This window comes from Thermothelomyces heterothallicus, assembly GCF_042370625.1.
Source record: "Thermothelomyces heterothallicus CBS 202.75 unplaced genomic scaffold P884_scaffold_48, whole genome shotgun sequence".
In the NCBI taxonomy this organism is placed as follows: Eukaryota; Fungi; Ascomycota; class Sordariomycetes; order Sordariales; family Chaetomiaceae; genus Thermothelomyces; species Thermothelomyces heterothallicus.
This window is the reverse complement of record NW_027192609.1, coordinates 55053-76754: the sequence shown is the minus strand read 5'-3', so window position 1 is coordinate 76754 and position 21702 is coordinate 55053. Positions and strand designations below refer to the sequence as shown.

The 21702-nt window shown below is 55.3% G+C and overlaps 10 protein-coding genes across 10 annotated transcripts; 4 read left to right on the top strand and 6 right to left on the bottom strand.

Moving 5' to 3' along the window:
* Nucleotides 1-53: 53 nt before the first annotated feature.
* P884DRAFT_295436 (uncharacterized protein) lies at nt 54-756 on the bottom strand (the record flags this gene model as incomplete). Its single annotated transcript, XM_069444331.1, has 3 exons — nt 234-756; nt 103-188; nt 54-73 (listed from the first exon to the last, which is right to left on the bottom strand). The coding sequence occupies exons 1-3, from the start codon at nt 692-694 to the stop codon at nt 54-56; spliced, it is 567 nt and encodes a 188-aa protein (XP_069293217.1). The 5' UTR covers nt 695-756.
* A 565-nt stretch (nt 757-1321) lies between these two features.
* Nucleotides 1322-3251, bottom strand: P884DRAFT_213199 (Rft protein-domain-containing protein; the record flags this gene model as incomplete). The annotated part of the gene is made up of 2 exons (XM_069439199.1): nt 1322-1394; nt 1495-3251. 2 exons carry the CDS (start codon nt 3249-3251, stop codon nt 1322-1324), a joined length of 1830 nt encoding a protein of 609 aa, XP_069293216.1.
* Nucleotides 3252-3365: 114 nt separating this feature from the next.
* P884DRAFT_265529 (uncharacterized protein) lies at nt 3366-4565 on the bottom strand. Its single transcript, XM_069441951.1, has one exon. The coding sequence runs from the start codon at nt 4434-4436 to the stop codon at nt 3609-3611; it is 828 nt and encodes a 275-aa protein (XP_069293215.1). The 5' UTR covers nt 4437-4565; the 3' UTR covers nt 3366-3608.
* A 771-nt stretch (nt 4566-5336) lies between these two features.
* P884DRAFT_213236 (uncharacterized protein) lies at nt 5337-5884 on the top strand (the record flags this gene model as incomplete). The annotated part of the gene is made up of 2 exons (XM_069439202.1): nt 5337-5689; nt 5719-5884. 2 exons carry the CDS (start codon nt 5337-5339, stop codon nt 5882-5884), a joined length of 519 nt encoding a protein of 172 aa, XP_069293214.1.
* Nucleotides 5885-6382: 498 nt separating this feature from the next.
* Nucleotides 6383-7443, top strand: P884DRAFT_213167 (uncharacterized protein; the record flags this gene model as incomplete). The annotated part of the gene is made up of 2 exons (XM_069439194.1): nt 6383-6666; nt 6921-7443. The coding sequence occupies 2 exons, from the start codon at nt 6383-6385 to the stop codon at nt 7441-7443; spliced, it is 807 nt and encodes a 268-aa protein (XP_069293213.1).
* Nucleotides 7444-8327: 884 nt separating this feature from the next.
* On the top strand, nt 8328-10064 carry P884DRAFT_320121 (chaperonin 10-like protein; the record flags this gene model as incomplete). The annotated part of the gene is made up of 5 exons (XM_069445374.1): nt 8328-8514; nt 8586-8818; nt 8908-9118; nt 9207-9685; nt 9786-10064. Exons 1-5 carry the CDS (start codon nt 8364-8366, stop codon nt 10062-10064), a joined length of 1353 nt encoding a protein of 450 aa, XP_069293212.1. The 5' UTR covers nt 8328-8363.
* A 955-nt stretch (nt 10065-11019) lies between these two features.
* P884DRAFT_273610 (uncharacterized protein) lies at nt 11020-12454 on the bottom strand (the record flags this gene model as incomplete). Its single annotated transcript, XM_069442607.1, has 3 exons — nt 11020-11824; nt 12205-12225; nt 12399-12454. The coding sequence occupies 3 exons, from the start codon at nt 12452-12454 to the stop codon at nt 11020-11022; spliced, it is 882 nt and encodes a 293-aa protein (XP_069293211.1).
* A 980-nt stretch (nt 12455-13434) lies between these two features.
* P884DRAFT_213187 (uncharacterized protein) lies at nt 13435-15088 on the bottom strand (the record flags this gene model as incomplete). The annotated part of the gene is made up of 3 exons (XM_069439198.1): nt 13435-13971; nt 14052-14780; nt 14867-15088. The coding sequence occupies 3 exons, from the start codon at nt 15086-15088 to the stop codon at nt 13435-13437; spliced, it is 1488 nt and encodes a 495-aa protein (XP_069293210.1).
* A 1211-nt stretch (nt 15089-16299) lies between these two features.
* Nucleotides 16300-17593, top strand: P884DRAFT_213180 (uncharacterized protein; the record flags this gene model as incomplete). The annotated part of the gene is made up of 4 exons (XM_069439196.1): nt 16300-16462; nt 16537-16593; nt 16664-17084; nt 17146-17593. The coding sequence occupies 4 exons, from the start codon at nt 16300-16302 to the stop codon at nt 17591-17593; spliced, it is 1089 nt and encodes a 362-aa protein (XP_069293209.1).
* A 2061-nt stretch (nt 17594-19654) lies between these two features.
* On the bottom strand, nt 19655-20404 carry P884DRAFT_281371 (carbohydrate-binding module family 50 protein; the record flags this gene model as incomplete). Its single annotated transcript, XM_069443540.1, has 2 exons — nt 19655-20155; nt 20258-20404. 2 exons carry the CDS (start codon nt 20402-20404, stop codon nt 19655-19657), a joined length of 648 nt encoding a protein of 215 aa, XP_069293208.1.
* Nucleotides 20405-21702: the final 1298 nt, after the last annotated feature.

Genomic DNA, 21702 nt, shown 5'->3' with positions numbered 1-21702 from the left:
CACTTCTCTTTCCACCACTCGGCAGATTTCAATTCCGAGCAAGCAACGCATGTTCAATCAACATGCACACTGCCTGCCACCCGGGAATTATTTTTCTCAAACAGTCAGTAACCGCATGGACATATTTGACCTTCCCGTCTTCTATCCGAATCTCGTGGCTGTCCGGCAAGCTCCCCAGAGCGTCGAAGCTGCACAGCACATCCACGCTGCCCACCACCTCGCCAATCACATACCTCCGGTTCCCATTGTTCCTCTGGCTCCCTCCCCGCGGCAACTGCGTGCCGCAGGGGCGCGTGTATTGGCTACCCTCGGCCCTCTCGCAGTCCGCGCCCCAGGGGATCGAGTCGGCGGCGGTCGGATCGGACCACATGTCGAGGTAGGCGTCGCCGACCTGGGGGAGCAGCTCGCGCAGGCCACCGCGTCGGCCGCCGAGCGGGACAGGTCGACCTTGAGCGGCTGCGAGAAGACGCGGGTGCTGCCGATGGACGGCCGGCCGGTTGTTCTCTTGGTAGGTGAAGTTGGCGGAGAAGGGCAGCGAGGTTACGTTTCCTGGCGAGACGGCCGTGACGAATTCGGAGGCCGCGGCGAGCAGGTCGGCGCGCGTGCAGGCTGCGCGGGTCGCGGTGGCGGTGGAGAGGGGGATGATAAAGGTAGAGGTTATTATGAAGATGGATGGGATCCTTGACGAAAACATGGCGTAGAAAGGAGGTTTGTGGTGTCTAATTAATTAGTGGTGTTCCTTCAGGGACTGCTGTTGCCGTCGAGATCCATGCGTAATTAATTAATCCAAAACTCCACTGCCGAGATGCCGGTCTCTGGTCTCGAACCGTAACTATAAATAAACCCACCCCCGGATCACCTGGGGGAACCAAGCATCCGTTACTTGCCATAAGTACATATCTGCTGACATAACATATTCTAACGGTATTCCACAGCGGGGCTTTTCCAATCATCTAAGCTCGATCTGTATGGCTCAAACAACGAATAGGCAGATGTCGGCCTCAATTTAGGCGGGTATTGAGCCGGGTACAATCAACTGGCGGCGCTGGCGATTCCCAGACTTCATATGCTCTGGCCATACACACACACATGGGGGAGGTCGAACTCAATAACGGATTCACCGTGACAGGTAGGTCGAGCCCTCACGGAATTGCGGAATTGAGAGATAATAATCGCAAGGGATTAAGTGTGGGGGAATGCATATAAGGCTGTTGGTTACAGCTTTTGCGGAATATGAATGTGATCATGTTCGTGAACTGAGTTTACGCCTCTGAAATCCCTACGAGCTCAAGGGATTCCATGTAATTACATACACTTCTTCTCATTGAGCCCCTTGTCGGGTTCCCCGAAGAGCCTGGAACGCGCCGTACAAGAACCGCCGTTCGGACACGGCACTGTTTCGCGTTGTTAGCATCCAACGTCTCATCGTAAGAGGGTCCGGAAAAAAAAAAAAAAAAAAAAAAAAAAAAAAAAAAAAAAAAAAAAAAAACTTACACGGCAAGAACAAACGGCAGGGCAACCGAGGCGACTCTGACCAGGTCCATCACGGCCTCCTTCACGCCAAGTGGGACCTCTTCCTCGGCTGCTGCCGAGCGAACGAGCTTCCGGACGACCTGAGAGGCAACCGCGCCCGCCAGTATGGACGCGGGCGAGGGCATGACGTCGAGCAGGTCGAAGCGGTGCCCCTTCCCGGCAAAATACCCGCTTATGAAAAAGGCACACCAGGCGATGCGGCAGGCCATGTTGATGCCGTTGGCAACGACCAGCCCCACGGCGCCCCAGCCCAGTACCCGCAGGAAGACGAAGCCGGCGGCGGCGAAGGCGAGCGAGAAGGCGGCCATCCACGCGCTCTGCCGGTGGACCTCGGCCTCGGTGGCGACCGAGGCCACAAAGGCCTCGGCCACGCCGTTGATGGCCAGCAGCGGGACGTACCACGCGTAGGCGGCCAGGCAGGCGCCCGCGCCGGAGCCGGCCCAGCGGCGGCCGGCGACGAGGGAGAGCAGGGGGCCGGCGGCGGTCGGGCCGAGGGCCGTGACGACGAGGGAGAGGAGGGTGTAGGATTTGAGGAGGGACTGGAGGGCTGTTTTGGCCTGAGAGACCGCGCCCCGTGCTGCTGCTGCTGCTTCCGCTGCTTCTGCTGCTGGCTCGGTCTCGGTCTCGGATTGGGGTTTCGATCTGGCTTCCGGAGAAGACTGTTTCGCTGGGGGCGCTTCTGTGGCGGCAGAGGGGGCGGCAGCAGCAGCATCGGAAGGGGCGAGAAGGCGGCTGAAGTAGCTGCGACTGCTTTCCTCGATGGGCTGGAAGACCAGGCGGGCGATAAGGCCACCGTAGTTGTTGGCGAGGGCATACACCCCCTGGGCCGTGGGCGTGGACAAGATGCTGACGAGGAACGTGTCACCCTGGGTGAGTATGTGCTTCACCACGCTCTGGGCCATCATGCTGGAGGCGAGCTGCAGGGTAGGGCGGTAGAAGTAGGAGAGGACGAAGACGGATTTGCCCGGTTGTTGTTGAGGGGGTGCTGTCGTGCTACAAGGAGCGGTGATGCGGAGAGGAAGAAGGGAGAAGCCTTCCCTCCTTGCCAGCGTGGCCCCGTGCCAGATGTAAACTGCGAGCAGCCCAAGTCCGTAGCTCAACTGTCCCAGGGCAAACGGCAGGACGCCCAGGTCGCGACCGGCTCCCCAGGCTGCTGTTCCGAGCGTGACTATGCAGCGCAGAAATGTGGCAACCGATTCGCCAGCTGCACGAGTGCCGAACTGCAGTCGAGTCTGCATCACGACGAAGGCGGGTTCCGAGGCGAGCTCCAGGACGGCGGCGACGGCGTAGATGTAGAGGGAAACGACCAAGTTGGGCGCGGATAGCAGGGTGCTTGCGCTCAGAGAGTCGAGATAGAGCCATCCAAAGAAAAATGCGAGCGGAACGCCCAGGGCAACGGCGAGATAGCCCAGGTTGACTACGGCCTGGGCAGATTGGTTGACATGGCCATTCTGTTTGTTGTCCTTCTTGTCCGGGAGGCCTGTCAGGTCTTGTCTCTGGATGGCAACCCTCAGGCTCTCCCGGGCAAAGAAGATGACGGACAGGTAGTAGACTTCGAGCTGCGTCGACACGCCCAGAAGCTGGGCAGTCAGAAATCGCAGCAGCACCTGGTTGGCCACAAAAGTGATGGCGCGCGAGACCACTTGCAGCACGATCAGTAGGGACGCGCCTCGCAGCGCTCGCGTGCTGCTGCTGCCCGTTTTCTCTGTCGCCGCCATCGGCCCCAACTCAAACGCGGCAGAAGGTGATAAGGGAACAAAAAAAAGGGTTGGCGCCACTTGAGATAGCTCGGCGAGGTCTCCTGGAGCCTGGGTTCTGGCAGGGAACGGAGAGCTGTAATGTGTTTCCGTTTGGGACTGTGGGTCGCCACGTGGCGCTGGAGTTAGTTACCCCTTATCCACTGAAAGAGCCCGCCAATGCCTCCAACTTTGGCAGGCTGTGCTGCGGTGCGCAGTGCAGCAAATACCTAACTAATTACACAGTAAAACGACTTTGTGTTCATCGCGAACGGAGAGACATGTAAGGTTGCATCCCATCCCCAGAACACCTAGGATGAACATACAGCCCGACGCATTCTAGAAAATCAGACCAGCAATCAATATCACTCCCATTCCAAGTGAAAGAGCTGCCATTAGATGAACCTGCCCGCCCCTCCCTGCTCCGTTCGGAGAAGTCGTAGACGCCGGTGCCAAACCCGAGCTGGTGCCTGTCTGCGTCGGCACAGTAACAGGGGCGGTTGGCGCAGTCCCAGATCCGCCGGTCGAGGTCGAGGAGGCCGTCGCGTATGCCGTGCCGTGACCCGCGCTGCCCGTAATCGTGCTGGAAGACGTAACCGCCCCTTCCCAGATGATTGCCTGGCTCGACGGACACCCATCCTCGGAGAGCTGGCTGCTTCGCATCGACACATAGTCGCTGGCCTCGATGGTCGTCTGGTAGCAACTGATCTTGTCTAGCCCGGCCGTCACCACGATGGGCCGCTGGTGGGCGGCTACATAGCAGTTGTCGTAGGTGGCCGTCTCGGAGCGCGTTGAGCGCCTCCTCACGATTGTCTTGGTGCACTCGCCCGAGAGCGTGGGGTTGGAGCCGCCCAGGGTGCACACCCACGTGGTCGTGCTGTCGTCCGCCGAGTACGTCGTCGTGCCGCCCCAGACCGACCCCTGCGTGTGGTACACCTGGGCCGGGTAGATGCCGGCCGCCCGGCACGCCTCGTCCTCCGGCGAGGCCCCGGTCGGGCAGGCCACCTTCCACGTCGTGACTGGGTCCCTGCCGACGGTGCTGATCCCGACCGCTGAGGCGTCGAGCGACAGAGGTTCGGAATCGGGCAGGAAGAGCGTCACAAGTGCCGTCGACTGGCCTGCTACCGGCGCCAGGAGCATGCCCTGTAAAAAAGCAAGCCTCGACATCGTGATGTGCTTTGCTTATATAATTAATTGTGGTTGTTTGCTTGTCAATCTCAAGACTCGGTGAAGGAAGTACGTGGTTCTTCCCGAGGAGAAACTCCTCTGTCGAGTGTTTCGTAAAGGTAATTAAGCTGAGTTCCTGCGCGCGCCTCAGTGTTTTGTTTCCGTGCCGCAAATAAATACCAATCGGTATTATGTAACCTCATGTCCTTCTTCAGAAGGAAGGGTCCATTGCATAATTAACCCGCAGGATCGCGGGGGAAATTGCAATCCAGCTCTCGGCGCCCGACTTGGAGGCAGTAGCGAGGAGCCAACGCGGTTCGAATACGAACTGTTTCTTGCCGAAATGCCGTCGGCCTCTGTTAAAGCAGGCGTCGAGCTCCGCTCCAGCCAGCGTTTGAGCCGAAGTCGCTGTTAATTGGTTTTGAGACATTGGTCGGGTTGTTGACCGGCCGAACTCCCTTTTGTCGCAAAGCAGTTAGCATTAACTAATCAGTAGGTTGTTCCTGTCGGGTCTTTGGGAACTTGAAGGGCAACACAATGCTACTGTTCTTCCGCACTCGCAAGAACAACGACATTAATTAAGTGCCGAAGCTTTGACTTGGCACACGGAAAAGACTCGTTATCTACGGCCTTTGTCTTTCTCCAACACCCATCTATACTACAGCATAAGGCAGTTTCAATTCTTTGACCATTACTCATCTCGATTGTATTTGTCTAAGAAGGGTACGTTATATAATTAATACCAATCTCAGGTACCTTGGGTTTGAGCTATTGTCGTTTCTTACCGAATGCCCGTTGCTGGTCTCCCACGCTCAGCAATTCCTGGCTGGGTTGACTCAGGTTTGATTCTGCCCAAAGTGTCGCTCTATCCCATTTCCGATTGCTCTAATCCTCTCAATCATGGGCGGAACAGGAGCTAAGAAAGCGCTGCCAGTGCCGAGTACGACCGTGTCGCTAAGTAGGAGAAATATTCCGCTTCCGGAACTGGCAGTTGGCCTAACAGTGCTCGGATGCGTGATTATATTTCTTGTTGGCGCCGGCGTGCTCTGGTTCCACCGGTCAAGGCTGGAACGTCCCAGCGAACAGGTCGACGTTGAGCTACAGAAAGCGAACGACGCCGCCCCGCCCGGGCCCAAGTATGGGCAACCATGGATTGACGCCGAGTACGCAAGCTTTCCCAGAGTATATCAACCTGGTGGCAGTTACAACAATTGGAAGCAGCAACGCGACGCGCGGGAACAACGCCACAGGCAGTACGTAAAGCAGAAACGGGCCGAGATAGCCAGCCTGGGATCGGGCCCCAGAATGACAGCGAGCGCCGGGACACGCAAGGCAAGGCAGTGAGTGCAACGAAAGGTAGCCATACACTTACAGTGTACAACGTGGGTGAGCAGAGGCGGGCGGGAGGCTACTATCCTTCGGAAATTTCAACATGTAAAGGTATTTAGGAAGCATTTCATGAGTACCAAACAAGATTATTGTTAAATGAGCCGCACATAAGTTGGTTTCCAATCCGACATTCGGGAACTATATTCTTTTTCTGACGCCCAAGTGTTTGAAGTGCAGTGCTGGGAGAGAAAACAAGTAAGCAGGGCTCCGGAGTTCCTTACGGTCGCTGCTTCCGGGACACAAATCCTCCCAGAATCCATGCTCGGATCCAGAATCATTGATCCACACTGCAACTGAAAGTTCAGTGAGCAAGCCTGGGTGCTAAGGAAGCGGACTACGAAACTTCCTGTTCCACAGTTCATTGCGCTTTCCAAAACATGAACTGCTTCCGTTGTGTCGTGCATAGGTACCTACCGTGGCCCACAAACTTAAGCTTCCAACTCTTTCCTCAGGTTTCAGCAACCAAAGATCTATCTTTGAGACTTTACTCGTTCTCAATTCCTTAACGTGACTAGACCTTGTCCTCCATCTTCCAAGCCATAGACCCGAAGAAGACGATGGCGCAAATCGTGAAACAGTACCAGCACCTCGTCCGCTACGCGCACTGGGCATACTCGAATGATGACGGTGCAGAGTTCCGATCAGCGGCGGCCGATCTGCACGGCGATGCCAGATACCGAAAGCTCGAAATCGTGACCCCATTCTTCAAGCACACCCTCCGGGAATTGACACCCAATACACACGTCCACCTGGGCGTCAGGGGTCACGACACGCTCGTCCTCGCTTTCAGGGGAACCGACTTCCCTTTCACCATTGAGAACCTCGTCAATCCCAAGCGGTGGTGGGGATTTGGGGTAACGTCTGGACCGATCTCGCTTTCCGCATGACTCGAGTTGACTGGCTTGCGGAGGCGCAGGGTCCCGTCTTGGTCCACGAAGGCTTTCTTGATGCCTTCAACAGCCTCGTGGTCGGTGGGGAGAGCCGACTACGCCCCACCATCTCTCATCTGCTCGATGGTAGGGAGCCGGCCAAGATTGAGCTTTGCGGCCACAGCCTCGGCGCCGGTCTGGCTGTTCTGTGCGCCTTGTGGTGCAGGACGCAGTGGCCCGATGCCAGCATCACATGCCTCACCCTCGGATCTCCCCGGATTGGCAACGCTGCCTTCCGCGAGCACTTTCACCGAAGCAACGTCCTCCTCTACCGCGTCGAGATGGACGGTGACCCTATTCCGACCATCCCGGACCGCTTCACACAGGCGTTGCCGGTCAAGTTGCCTGCTAGCCGCCCCAAATACAGTATTGACGACACGAAGTATCACCACGTCGGCATTCCCGTTTTGCTGCACGAGACTGGAGCTAGAGTCCTCGATAGTGCTCAATATAATGTTGAACGACCTGACATTGAAGGTGAAGAGGAAGCCTCAGCGCTTCCAGTTGTGTTCAGAGTCCTGTACGAGTCCGGCGGCTTTCTCCCATATTGGGCTTTGCGAGGCCTGCACATGGCGCCGGCCATTTGGCAATATCATGACCATGCAGGATATGAGACCACGGTGCAGAGGATCGTCGAGCAGATGTCTAGTGAGTGCATCTCTGTCAATATATGGTGGATTGAGGACTGACAAGCGTCATCCCAAGCGGCTGTCGATGCAATGTGAGGGCTCAGATGATCGTTCTGCGAGGGACAGAATCCTATGTGGTCCGGTCCCTACGACCAAGTGTTGAGACGTCAAAAGGGCAGACTTATTATGACTAACCACTCTGTAAAAATGGACAGCGATGGTTCGCATCGGGAGCCGTTGTGGGTTCCCGTTCTATTCTTTGTTCTTGTCGTGGCCAGGAAATGACGGTTGAGTTACTCCCAGTCACATATTTGAGTAGTTCCTTTGGAACCTGACGAGCGCTTGAATGGTTTAATTAATATTGCCCATATATAATACCTCTAACACTCAAATCGTTTTTATCTGGAGAAATGACATTTACGTGCCTTTGCTCTCCAACCGGCGGAGGTTCAGAGAGAAGTAGTAATTAATACTAGCATAATGCCAAGTTCGTCGTGCATGAGTAATAATAACTATAGTCTGTACCTGTGAGCGCGCAACGCGTTCGGGCGGGAAGAAAGCACCCATTCGCCGACGTCATTGATCCCTGACCATTGGCCACAACACCGAATCCCGTGAATGACGAGTCGAGGCCGTCATAGCCATTCCCATGCCTGGTACTGCTCTGGTAGGCCCACCAATGGCAAGGATTCAGAGTAGCACCCTGACGTTGATGAGATTGAAGTTTAAGCCATGCTTTTCTTAGGGACAAGGTGCTTACAAAAGGGGAGGGTTCATTGCCCTCCCCGAAGAATTCGAGAGCACTAATACAACTTCGGAGACCCGATCTACGCGAGCCCTTTGACACTCTCGGCCAGCAAAACATAAAACGAGGATTAATTCCCACCATCAGTCACCATACACTGAGCCGAGGCACTCTGCTTGCGGATAAAATAGAGCCAGAGAGAGACGCGGCAATTCAAGGCGCAATCATAGAAACGATGGCGTCGCAGGCAGCCTATGTCGCCGAGCAGGCCGTTGGCCATCAGAGGGAGGAGATCAAGCAGGATGTGTCCAACTACGAGACATTGGGAAACCCGAATGAGAAGATGAAGGCTCTCGTTTGGCAGGGCAAGCAAAAGGTTGAAGTTGGTATGTCGTTCCCCAATATCGTATACGCGAGTTTATGGTTGTTAGTCCTAAAAAGACTTGCTCTTCAACAGTTGAAGTTGCCAAACCCCGTATCATCGAGGACGGCGACGCGATCATCAAGGTCACCGGTACCACGGTATGCGGGAGCGACCTGCACTTGCTGCATGGTTCCGTCATCCAGATGAAGAAGGGGGACATCCTTGGGCACGAGTTCTGCGGCATCGTCGAGCAAGTAGGGCCGGGCGTCAAGAACGTCAAGGTCGGGAAGCGATACGTCGCCGCTTTTCAGATCACATGTGGAGAGGTAATTAAGAGTTGAAAGCGATCTTTTAGAAAACAGCCCGCTGCATCGCTTGCTGCTATTATTAATTATTAACCATTTCACCCTGGCAGTGTTTCTACTGCAAACAAAAGCTCTCGTCTCAGTGTGAGAAGACCAACTCGAACACGACTGCGAAGGCCATGTACGGTTCCCAGTCTGCCGGCTTCTTTGGCTACTCGCACTTCACTGGCGGATTTGCCGGCGGTCAGGCCGAGTACGTGAGGGTGCCAATCGCGGATGCCAACCTCCTGGAGATCCCGGACGGCGTCCCCGACGAGAAGGGTAATTAGGTGTCTCCCCACGCGTCCTCCTGTCGACGACGGTCGTTAGCTATATGCGGCTGGCTCGTTGCTAATCATCCCGGGACCAGCCCTCTACCTTTCCGACGTTCTTCCGACGGCGTACAACGCGGTCAAGGACACGGCGGTCTACCCCAACGACCAGGTGGCTATCTTTGGCGCCGGGCCCATCGGGCAGATGGCGGGCATCTTTTCCCTCGGCGAGGGCGCGAGCAAGGTCATCTACGTCGACACGGAGCCGCGGCTGTCGGCCATCTCGGAGCGCTGGCCGGCCGAGCACAGGGACAAGCTCAAGGTGCTCGACTACAAGAAGCTCAGCTTCGGCCTGACCAACAAGGAGACGGTCGTCAGCAGGCTCAAGGACCTGTGTGGTGGGCGTGGGCCGGACGTGGCCATCGAGTGCGCCGCGGGCGAGTATGCAAAGGGGTGGATGCACTGGCTCGAGATGTCGCTCGGCGCCGAGACGGACACGAGCGAGATCCTCAACGAGATGATCGAGTCGGTGAGGAATTACGGCCGCGCCGGCGTCACTGGCGTCTATGTGGGATATGTAAGTCACATTTTTCACTCACTCCGGGAAAAAAGGGGGTCGAAGCGGTATCAAAGACGGGTCGATGCGCTGACCAAACTTCCTTTCTCGATTTTGTCAGACCAATCACTTCAACATCGGCGCCCTAATGCAGCGTGGCATCCGCCTGATCGGCAACGGGCAAGCACCCGTCATGAAGTACTGGGAGGGATTGCTCGCCAAGATTCAACGGGGCGAGCTCGACCCGACGCAGATGGTCTCACACCGGTTCCGGCTCGATGACATTGACAAAGTCTACGACAAGTTCGACGCAAAGGAGGACAACATCCAGAAGGTCTTTGTCGAGACCGAGTTTTCCTTCCCTCGGGCCGAGGGTACCCCTGAGCTTACCATTTTGTGATAGGGGGGAGGATTGAGGGGCGGCTGATGTGCAGAGTTGTCTCATCCCATGGCCGTTCACGATCTCGGGGTAGAATCGATAATTAGTATTGTTTACGAACCGTGCTCGTTTGATACCAGCGATTCCGGTGGATGGTTTTGTGGTCATGTACGGATTCGTCTGGACGTGTCTCACTTCATGTGTCGATGATAAATGAATCGACCATGTTACGGGTCGACACAGTGTATTTTTTTGATTAATTATTACATCTGTTTTCCACATGAGAAGCAGGGACAGCCTTCATTGATCGCAAAGAAAAACAGAGACATGTCTCTTTCCAGAACACGTCGAGTAAGGTACCAAGACACGAGGAGTGGTTAACAAGCATTTTAAGAATCTAGTGCGTTTATGTTGGATGCTGCTTCACGAGCATGCAATGTCTTCAGGCTTTAATTCCCCCTTTCCTCCTCCTGCATACATGCAACTCAGATAGCACCTGATAATCAACGATTGCCGATGCTATCCAAGTGTCCCGTATCCCACATCCTCCCATTGTGCGGGCCGCATTTTTCTTACCGCCGTTCCATTTTCCAGACGGATAGTGATATGGCTACAACTCAGATGATGCATGAGCCTTTGGCCGACTGGGCTATCGCGCACTTGACGTGCTGCTATGTTTTTCTTGGTTATTCCCAGCCTGTTAGTCGCCTTGCCATATAGGCCAGACCTAGCGGGTACTACTGCCGTGTCAGTGTTGTTCTTGTTGTTCACGGGCTAGAGCCCATTCATTAATTAAACCCAGCAATAATAGTCCTTGCTTACCATCGTTGACCTCAAGCACTCCTGGTTGACTGAACAGATCAGAGCCTCGGATCGGGACTGCGGTTTGGATACGTCTTCTTTTCAGGAGCGGAAGACTAGGTACCTAGCTTCTCGTGCCGAAGAAGAGAAGAAGAGAAGAGGACGCTTGGGGCATTCAGCGCTCGGTTGGGATGCGATCCTCGTCGCATATGAAGGTGTCTGCCAGATAGCTCTGCTCAAACTCCTGGGTCGACCGGATCGAAGCGCGACTGATGGCGATTTCCTTGATGGCGTTGGCCAGCGATGTGTCGGACCGAGCTGACATGAGGAGCAGGTGTCTTGCCTCGTTCGCGGTCAGCATATCGACGGCTCCGGTGAGGTCTGGGACCGAGAACGGCCTTCTTTGCTTCGGTGACTGCGGTTCCATTTCCATCTTGGATGACTGTGGCCGCGCGTCTGATTCATTTCGGCTACCGAAGCTCGAGGTACTTTCGGCCGCGAGAACGAGGGAGGTGATGTCGGCGAGCGGTATCCGGGGCGCACGCGGGTCCCTGGCCATCCGAGCCGCATCCAGAGAGGAGGAGGGAACGGTCAGGCTTGCCGACCTCCGTCGCGTCCATGTCTCGGACGACGGTGGGGAAAGTGCCTGGAGCGTAGGCGGCAGTCCGTGAGCCGGGTCGATATTCTCAAGCCACAGCCCGATCCGGTTCCTAGAGCCGCTGGCCTTGTTGATTTTGGTGGCCGGCACCCCATGCCTGCCGGGCCCCGAGTTCCGCCGTGGGCGTTGCGCCGTGCGGCTTGACTGGGTTGCAGGAGTGGCGGGCGCTTGACGTTCGTTCACCGTGTCAACAAGGCGCTGCTGACCCCGGGCGGATTCGGCAGCGCAGGGGCGCACCGTGGTCATGGGAAGCCGCGAGTGCGAGACGGCTCTGGTGGTGGAGACGGGGTGATGATAAGGAACAGCCTTCATCCTCACAAGGCTCACAAGGGGTGTTTGTAGACGGAGAGTTACACTCGGCGAGAGTGGTTGGTTACGAGAGATGTGATAGATGTTGGATGTTAGGTGGGGGTCTTTGCAATGATAGGCCAAGAGAGATTCTACACCTCGGCGAGAAGTATACACTACTTGTATTCGGTACATGTTTTGTCCCTGTGTTAAGACACATAACACGACGCGTCTCGGTGTTGTGGCGGGGCTCGCGTTTTAGGTGGGGCAGCGTGTCACCCGGATTTCTCACCTACGATGGCGCACTCCCCGATACGGAGTAAGGTAAACAAAATACAAGAGGCATGTCACCTGACGGAGTACGGAGTACGGATTACTTTGAGACCACAAAAACCGAAGCCCGGAGAAGCATACCGTTTCCTCGGTCTCCAGTTCCTGCGGGGCAGGAGTCTGTACTGAACATAATTACATATAATTCTGCGTCAATTTCTTTGCCCTTTGTGGCAACCACCAAAAACCAAACCACTGACCCGCAAGATCACGGTTTCCCAAGTTCAAACAAGTATCATTATCTATACGACTAATCGATGCACTCGATCAGAGATCACCCAAAGACAGCAGGTAGCACGGCGAAGATGACAGACAATGGGAAGGCCGCTGCCATGGCCTCTCTGATCCTGCCGAACGCAGTGGTAAGCTCCGGTAAGCTTCGAAGAGAGTTTGCAGTGGGTGGCTTGAAGGATTGAAAGACGCCTTATTGAACTATCTACGAAGGAGACAAAACAAGTGATATTTATGGACAAAAGAGATGGTCAATGCGGTTAAGCGCCTCATGCCCTGTGGCAAGCGCGTGGCTAGTGCTTTAGAAGCTCCATCGCTTCTGACAATGTACTATTTGGTGGATTCGTTGCTGTCTAGCTAACGAGTGTAGAGGCTTGTGTTGACGAAGGGAGCTTCACATCATTGATGACTAGCGAGCGTTGTGGTGATGATAACGAGGTGGCCTTGCTTATAGTAATCAGGAAGAGGATCGAAAAGAAGAGCAAAGTTTGCAGATCTTCGCGGCTCGGCACAGCTTATCAAATGGAGTTCTAGGGCGCTATACGAGACGAAGAGTGGCATTTGAAACACACGGCCGCTTCCATTATTACATAGAAAGGGCCAGAGACCTCGCAGAAAGACCGGAATGCAAATGAGAAGTTGAGAGAAGCGTGGCATCATCCGAAGCGGGGTAATGCCACTTTTGTAAAGTCGGGCTGGCTCACGTGAAGATGTGGTGACACCGGGGTTGTGGGTGGGGGTGCGGTACCTGGCCTATTATGGTGCGAGATGAGCGAGTTCTCGGGGAGATTGGCTGGTCTTCGACCGCGGAGAGGGGATACACGGGAGCCTGACGCTAGAGCGCTTGCGAGATGCGCAAAATGTGGAAGGACCACAGACAAAAGGACCGTTCTTGGGTTTATAGAGGAGCCCTTGCTATAATTACGGTAGCCGACAGTCCTTATCAAACGAGAGTCATCTGTCTAATACGCCAAAGGCGCTCTGGTCAATAATATTTTAATAGTAGCATTCGATCTCTCGCCCATCTAGGGTGCTTATTAATGATAGGTAACCTGCCAAAGCCACAGATTGCAATACCCCATTTCAAATACCCTCCTTAAAGTCCTTATCTAGCTGCTCCTGGAACTTGGCCCACTGACCCTTGACCCTGTACGCGGACGTCCAGTAGTTGCCTTTGCTGTCCTTGCCTAGCACAAAGAAACCGTCCGCCGGCTTGACCGGGCCGTGGTTCTCCTGCACGTACGATGGTAGACAGGGCACGCCGTCCTTGGGTACGGTGCGGGCGGGCGCGAAGTCGAGGCGGAACAGGCCGGCCTTGTCCCAGTTGGAGAAGCCGACCTGTGCCATGCCGCCGTCGCCGATGACGACGATGGGTAGCCCCATGCCGGACTCGCGTACCATGGCATAGTAGGCCTCGTGCTGGGCACGCGTGCCCTGCTCGTTGATGGCGCGCCGGACCTGGCGCGCGAGCCAGCTTAGCGGCTTGGACGTGACGTCGCCCGCGCGGACGAGCACGTTGGCCCAGCCAAAGGCGTTGCCGACGTAAGGCCGCTCGGCCGATGGGGGGATCAGATCGCCCTCGAAGGCCTTGCGGAGGGACATGGCGATTGATGCGGCAACCTGCGAACATCAACACAGCATTAGAAACAGTCCTTCCCGTCAGAGACCACTCAGTGAAACAGAACAGCAGGGGGGCATACCGTCCGTTCTGGGTTCATGCGGAGCGGGGCGACGACGCAACGCAGTGTCCACGCGGTCAGGATGTCACCCTCGGTCAAGAACACCTTGGAGACATCCTCACCCTTTTCGGTCGCCTCGGCACGAAGCTCGGCCAGCGCCCTCTCCAGCTGCGGCCGCCAGTATGTCTCGGGCACGCAGACCATGCGGTTCTCCTTCGCCCTCACAAGCATATCAACACCGTAACTAAGCCCCCACTTCAGCATGCCCCCCAGCCCGACCCGCATGTCAGTTAGCACATGCGGCTCCACGGAGGGCCGCGTGCCCTTGGCGAGCGCGTCGAAGGGGTCCGAATCCAGGCCGCAGGGCGTCGGGATCTCGTCCTCCCTGCCCCAGAGCACGCGGCTCCAGTTTTCCACCACGTACTGCATGCCGAGCGCATCAAAGGCGACGTGCTGCCACTGCAACACGGCGATAGTCTTGTCGGTGAAGGAGTGGACGCGCAGGCCCAGCACTGGGATGTCGGCGGCTAGATAGTCGCTGATGCCGCCCGGTCTGTGGCCGGGCTCCCACGCCAGGTCGGCGAGGTCGTCCGGATCGCCGACCACGGCGGGCCGGTCGCTAGGCGTCGGGATGCGCGACGCTGCCGGGTGTGATGCCGCCGGCATGCCATGGTCGACGTGGCTGAAGCGGAGTGCCGGCCTCGAGGCTGTGAACTTGGTTGGGATGTGCCACTCAATCTTGCCGGACGCCTATGGAAAGGGGCAGGATTTCATGCTGCGCTTAGCTAGGTCCCGTTTTTTTTTCTTCGACCAGGCAGGGACAGATTTGATCGTACATTTTTCCTGAGGCGACCTCCCAACCTCTGCCACCCGTCTCGCTTGATCAGGCGTTCGAGAGACTGGCGCAGCTTCTCCGGATCTAGCACATCGTCGAAGACCAGGGACACAGCCATGTTGTTTCCCTGCACCAACAGGCTATTCTCGAAGAAGTGGAGCGGCACCACCTTGTCGGTTGGGTCCCAGCATGCCGCCGGCTTGCGCCCGAATAGCTTGTCCATTGTACGATGTGCGCTCTCGCAGCGTGCGCCGCTGACAATCTTGCTTCTTTTTCTGTCTGGTCTGTTTCAATTCTGTCTCCGAGGGCAGAGACGGGGTCGGGATTAGTTACGTGGAATTAGTTATACAAGCGCGAATAAAGACGCAGACGACTTCTTGTCCAGTCATAGGACTCTCGCTCTTCCTGATGCAGTCAAGCTTCAGGAGTTGGCACTAGTGTACGGAATACTAGGCTACTTTATAACGTTACACGTAATCCGTACACTAGGAGACCTTACACTAACAGGTCCACATATCCTGCTGACCGGGATGGCGGTGCCGCGGAAAACGTGTGCAGATTACCTTCCGAAGAAGGAATAACGGTATATACGCGTATACAGGCCGTTGACCTACTAGTGTACACTACGTAACTATTCCCGCTAATGTGGCAAAATTAATCGAGTCCATATCAACTTGTGTACGGAAACGCTTGGATTTCGACGAAACAGACCTGCTATGTTGGTGCCGCAGAAGTCGCGGCGGACGTTTATTTCCAAAGCTGCCCAGAGCGTTGAAACACTGGTTGCCCCTGACCTGGTTCCTGGGTTCGCAGGCCATGCGACGCTGTTATTCCCCATGAACAGGGGTCTACAGACAGCACCATCCTAGCAGCCATGCCATCAATCGGATTGTTTCCTTTTCGCAATCCCGAATGAGGCGGTTTGTATATTCGTTGGCTTTTCCACGCAATGGCCCCACCATCGCTATAGAACGCTCAACCAAAGATAAACAGTATGCTTTAGGGGGATGGGTATCTGCCCATCTGCCAGCTGTTGGTAGCTCTCGCAACCATGGAAACGAAATAGGTAAACTGGTACTGTATATAACGTGAGCGACTTAGCTACTTCGACGGCCCTCTCAGATAATTCGACGGACACTAACGGTAACACCGGGAGTAATGTAGATACGAAGATCCCCTAAACGGTGGTTGGCCGGCCAGGGGGCCGGGCTTCTGATCCTTCCTACGTCTGAAGGAAAAGGAGGGTGTAACACCCATCTCTTTCTGTCTGCCCAGTTATTAATTGCCATATACAGTGACAGCGAGCCTCCCGACCATCCCTTGAAAGCTCTGTCAGAATGTGTCGTCGTCTTTTTGTCAAACTCCCCGCTCCTGCCTAACGGCGCCAAACCGCTGCTCCAGATCCCGCTCCCGCTCCTGCCGATTCGCCCGACGATGGATCAGCTCCCGCCCGGAAATGCGCCTGGCTTGGCCTACAACTCCCTCCAGGTAGGGACAGTCGTCGCCTTCGGCGTTACCTACGGGTTTTGCACCATCTTCCTTGCGCTTCGCTACTTCCAAGCCGTCGCTATGGTAAGGAAGATCGAGCTGGACCTAAGTAAAGCCAACATTTTCGCGTCTTTCTATGGCCGAGACAACCCCCAGAGATGCTTATTTATATATAATCCGCAGTTATCCTCACGCTTTCTTATGGCGCTGCCCTGGTCTACTTTATAACAATGGTCGTTTGTGAGTACTTCCATGCCGTCCCCCGCGGCTATGTTGACCGTACTGGCACGAGCTGATGTGGATGCGGCAGTGATGCGCCATGGCTGGGGGAGACACCTTGTTGAGCTGAACACGACGGACCTCCTGGAGTTCAACCAGGCCTTGCTTCCCAACACCCTAACCTATCTCATAACGCCAGCCGTCACCAAGATGGCCATCCTGGTGGTCCTGTTCAGGATCAACCCCTCTATTATCTACCGCGGCTGCGTCGTCGTCGTCGGCGTTAGCATCTTCGCCTACACTTTGGTCTTGACCAGCATCGCCGGCGGTCCCTGCAGTCCTCTCAAGGAGGGGACGATTTCGTGTCTAATGAATATTGCCCTTGCTCAAGCCGTGCTCAACATTGCCTCGGACCTTGCTGTTGTGTCGTTGCCCATTCCCACGATTTTGGCGCTACAGCTCTCGGCGAAGCAGATGATCACAATCAGCTGTATCCTAGCCCTAGGATCCGGGTACGTTCCATTACCTTTGCACCCTAACCCCTCAAGCTGTGGTTGCTAACACTACCGACAGAGTCGTCATCTGCTCCATTGCCCGTCTGCCATACGTCCGCAAGATGTTCAACGACACCGATACCACGTACACGGAGGCCATCCTGGGTGTGTGGTCCATTGTCGAGGTCAACCTGGGCATCATCTGCGGCGCGGCGATGCGAATGAAGCCGCTGCTAATGCGGTGGCTGCCACAGCTCAGCCTGTTCTCATCCACGGCTAAGTCTAAGTCGAACGGCAAGTCGCCGCACGGTTTTCTCGGCACATCGTCCGCAGCGCTGCGCACCGACCCGCGCAAGGCGCAGCACACGTACCAGCTCCATAGCATCCAGAAGGGCAGCGCCAAACCCATCAGCCAGGACAGCGACATCCACGTCTACCGCGAGTACGACGTCACCACCGAGCACGACGGAAGGAGCAGAGGTTGCAGCGACACCGACAGCATGGATAGAATCAATGTTCCTGTGTGAGTGACGAGATGGTAGATCTTCAGATCCATGATTTTGTTTCTTGCTCGTTGGTTCACAAATACGAGTCCCATGAAAAAAGGTCTTCTGCGGAAGTACAGCCCGCATAGCAATTACAGTGAATGTGACCCGCCCTAGGCAAGCAGATCCAATAGCTCGCGGCTGTCATCCAGATCGCCGGGCCACAAGGTAGGTGCCAGGTCTAAAATCTTATCTTTTTCGTGATTCACTACCAGGGCTAGCTGCTGCCAGGCTCGCTACGTTAGGTCTTCTGAGACATCACTTTTCTAATCCTCATTATTATCCCTACACCGCTATGCCCTATAGCGTGCCGGACCTTCGACTGCTTATTGCACAGGAAAACCGCGCCCTCGCGGGCCGGATGAAAAACCCATACCGGCTATCGAGGAAATATCAGTGAGTGAGGCTGCAAATACAAGAGAGAGAAGGCCTCCTGGCCTTCGAAGGAGGGGACATCAGACCGCCAGTTCTAGCTCGAGCCTTCTAGCCAAGCTATAATCCGTACATTGGCAGTCTTTCCCGGATCCATCAGCCAGCCCAGGAGCCTCCCCGCCAGCCGTGTAGGCGGGGAACTAGTACCCTATAGAACAGAATAAAAGTCCTGTCGCGTTCGAATCTTTGCTCTCTCCTATCTTCGAGCCAACGGTGGGGCCAAACACCACATCACCAGGTGTTCGACGGTCTCTTGCCCCTCCCCACACCCGCCTTAGTCACGACCCTTAACATAACACCAGCCCTAACAATGCAGAAACTCTCTACAAACCAGAAGACACACAAGGCGACACCACCAATCCTGCCGGTCGAGTGTACCCCTAGCGAATCCTTCCGTGGGATGACTTTCCCACGTGGTGGTGGGAGCCCGCTTGACATAGAAGAGCGGACGGGATCCCGAATTCTCTTATGAGTTTTGTTTATATGTGCTAGGTGGTGAAGCAAACTGACTTAACATGTGTTGCATTTAGCAAAGGGAGGTTGGGTCGCCTAGTGATGGTTATGATGGTTACGAGTACTTCTGGGCATACACTTCAAGTCGAGAAAGAGCTGTTCAGAGTGCCGGATTTGGCTGGCGCCTGCCGCCTTTTTATGCGGTCATGACAGTGAGAGGCCCCTCGACGCGGGGTCCCACGGAAGTACGGAATAATAGCTTCTACTTTTGGTTCCCGCGTTAGCTACCTGACGTCCCACCTCCCCCACCTCCACAATAGGGATACATAGTATACGCCCAGACAGGGATGTATATATGTTTCGCTTGCTCTCGACTCTTCAATTCCAGAACGCAACGTTCGACCTCGATGGCCGTAGGAGTTATATGTCCTCTTCCCGGTAGGATCCCTCGAGTCGTGCACTGTAAATCACGGGCTCGGCTTAGACTTCGTCCATCAGAATCTAGGAGGCTTCTCCCTGGCGAGCCAAGAAATTGCCCCTTTGTCTATCACATCGACTTTCCGGAACGATACGTACCTGATTACATGATGTACCACATCCAGCGCCAACCCGTAATGTATATACATACTCCGTACGGTTAGATGTCTCCAGGTGGCACCTCTCAACAACCGACCCGGTGTGGGACCACACCCCACCGTAACGCGGCGTCGGCTCGGCACTGCATGCTTCCCGCCGCAGGAAGGTTCAAGTTGGAAAAAGCCTTTGGTAAGGTAGGGTACCAGGTACCTGGTACTCAAGGGTGCCATTGATCTGAATGAATGCTGATATCAGCAATCTGGCGCATGTTCGTCAAATCCTTAGCGCGATGTTGCTGACAATCTCTGTTATAAACTAAAGATACTGGTGTTCTCGAATAAGCGTATTTGTAAGGGGACCCTGCTTTTTCTATTCCACTTACACAAGCTCCACACTCTATTAGGGGAGAGTCGCTGGCGCTGATGTCAGGGTGAGGGGTAATTACGGATTAATTAGTGAGAAGGCATCTTGCCAAGATGCCGGGTGGATGTTTACGAGGTATCATGATATTGGAGAGTCGCATTGTCTCTTCAAGAAGATGAGTAACCTAAGATAAGGTAGGTACCCATATAGCCCTACCCTTCAGCCCTTCACGCCAATACAGGCGTAAGTGTAGGCTTGCAGGCCACGGCAATCCTTCCCGCCAACGCCGCCATTCCATTTAACAAAATTATCGACCGAGATGGAGTTCTTGGAGGCAATGCCAGCACACGTGTCGCCCGGATTGACGTAGACGAACTTGTTGCAGTTCTCGACCATACCCGACTGTGTCGGGGTGGGTGTCGGAATGCCATTTCCAGTGCTCGTAGGCGTGTCTCCGATGACACCGATGCATATGAAGGTGTTGGCTTGCAAGCCACGGCAGTCTTTCCCGCCAATGCCAGCATTCCATGAGACGAGATCACTAGTCGAGATGTGGTACAAGGAGGCGAGGCCATCACATGTATCGCCGGGGTTGACGTAGGCAAACTTGTTGCAGTTGCTCACCATGCCGGGGTGCACGGGCGTAGGCGTCGTGATGCCGTTTCCAGCCCGCGTCGTGGTTGCTGGCGGGGTGCCTCCGATGATACCCACGCAGGCATACTGGTGAAATAGGAAGAAGTTAGCGTTGCTATCCCTGAGACGTGGGGAGGAGGGGCACTGTGGTTAGGTGGGGGACGAACGGGTGTGTAAGGTATTACCTACCGTTGAGGCCCAGAGGCCAGAGCAGTCTGCTTTGGCTGCAGGGTTCCATTGGAGGAACTGAGACGCCGAGATGGAGTAGAGAGCCGTGATGGTGTCACAGGTCTCGTCCTTTTCGACAAAATGGAACTTGTTGCAGTTTCCGACCATGCCGGATTGGATCGGGAGTGGCGTAGTCACACCATTGCCGGAACGAGTGGTGGTGGTCGAGGAGGAGGCGGCAATGGTCGAGCGAGAAGTGGTAGATGGGGCTAGGGTGATGGTCGAGGTCCGGGTTCTGGTCGGCTGGGAGGAGGATTTGCCCGGGGACTGGGTGGAGGTGGTCATAGGCGGATCGTCGGTGACGGTACCCACCAAGCAGTACGACTTGCTGGTATCGAGATCTGGGCACGTAATTCCGGGGTTCAATCTTTTGAGATCCTCGACCGAGAGTGCCCAGGCATCTGCAAAGCTCTGGCAGCTGTCACCGCTACTGGGAGTCACGGAAAACTCGCAATTAATAGCACGGCGAGACAGGGCACGGCCACAAACCAGTCCTGGGACGAGCCCAGAGGCGACAATGGACAGGTATCTGAGCTGCATTCTTTCAGCCTTGAGCCGAGACTTGATTTGAGGCATTAAAGAAGAGAGAAAGGCCATATCCTGATGCCTCAAAGACAAGCTGCAGGGTTGCAGACGCAGACAATCCCACTCATGTTATACTCTTCCTTCCAGATTCATTGATGTCTTGAGTCTCGAGGGAAAGTCTGCCGAGACCGGGCCCATTGACTCAGATGAGGCGATATGTGTGTTGGTGAAGGCCTCAGGATCCAACACGCAGCCAAAGGGAAACCACAGCTGCAAAAGAAGGTCGATATTGCGGCTGAGGCCGTTCATGTTCGAGTGTCACATTTTTTCCTGCGTTGCAACGCTTAACTGGCATGGTTACTCTCGGAGACTCTGTGGCGGTTTCTCGGTGCTGTTGGCGGCTCGCATCTGGCAATTCCGTAGTTGAGTCAGGGGTTGACAAAACAAAACCAACTCGAATCAAACCTTCCGCCAGTAAGGCTATTTCGATCATGGCGAAAACCGTACTCTGTAACTAATAATGACTTGGTCCTTGCGACGCCAACAGGGTCACCTTAGCTGGTACACAGCAGAGCAGCAAACGTGCTATGGAGGCGTCGGAAGCGCTAGGCCTGGCCGGGAAAACTTTGTTCATACGTTCTGTATCAACGGTATGACACTGTCCGTTGAAACGGTGTTCGGTGGTGCTGGGGCGCGGGATGTGATGGTGGCCGGTGATGTGGAGCCCGCGGAGATCGGGGATAAAACAAAGGCGCCAAGCTAGCCAAGCCGGCCAAGCGGCCCGCACATAATACGTAGGGTGCACTCTTAAGTGTATGTATTATTGTACCAAGGTACGAAGTTATTCGCAGGTGTTATAGCTAGGCGCCAAGGTACGAAGG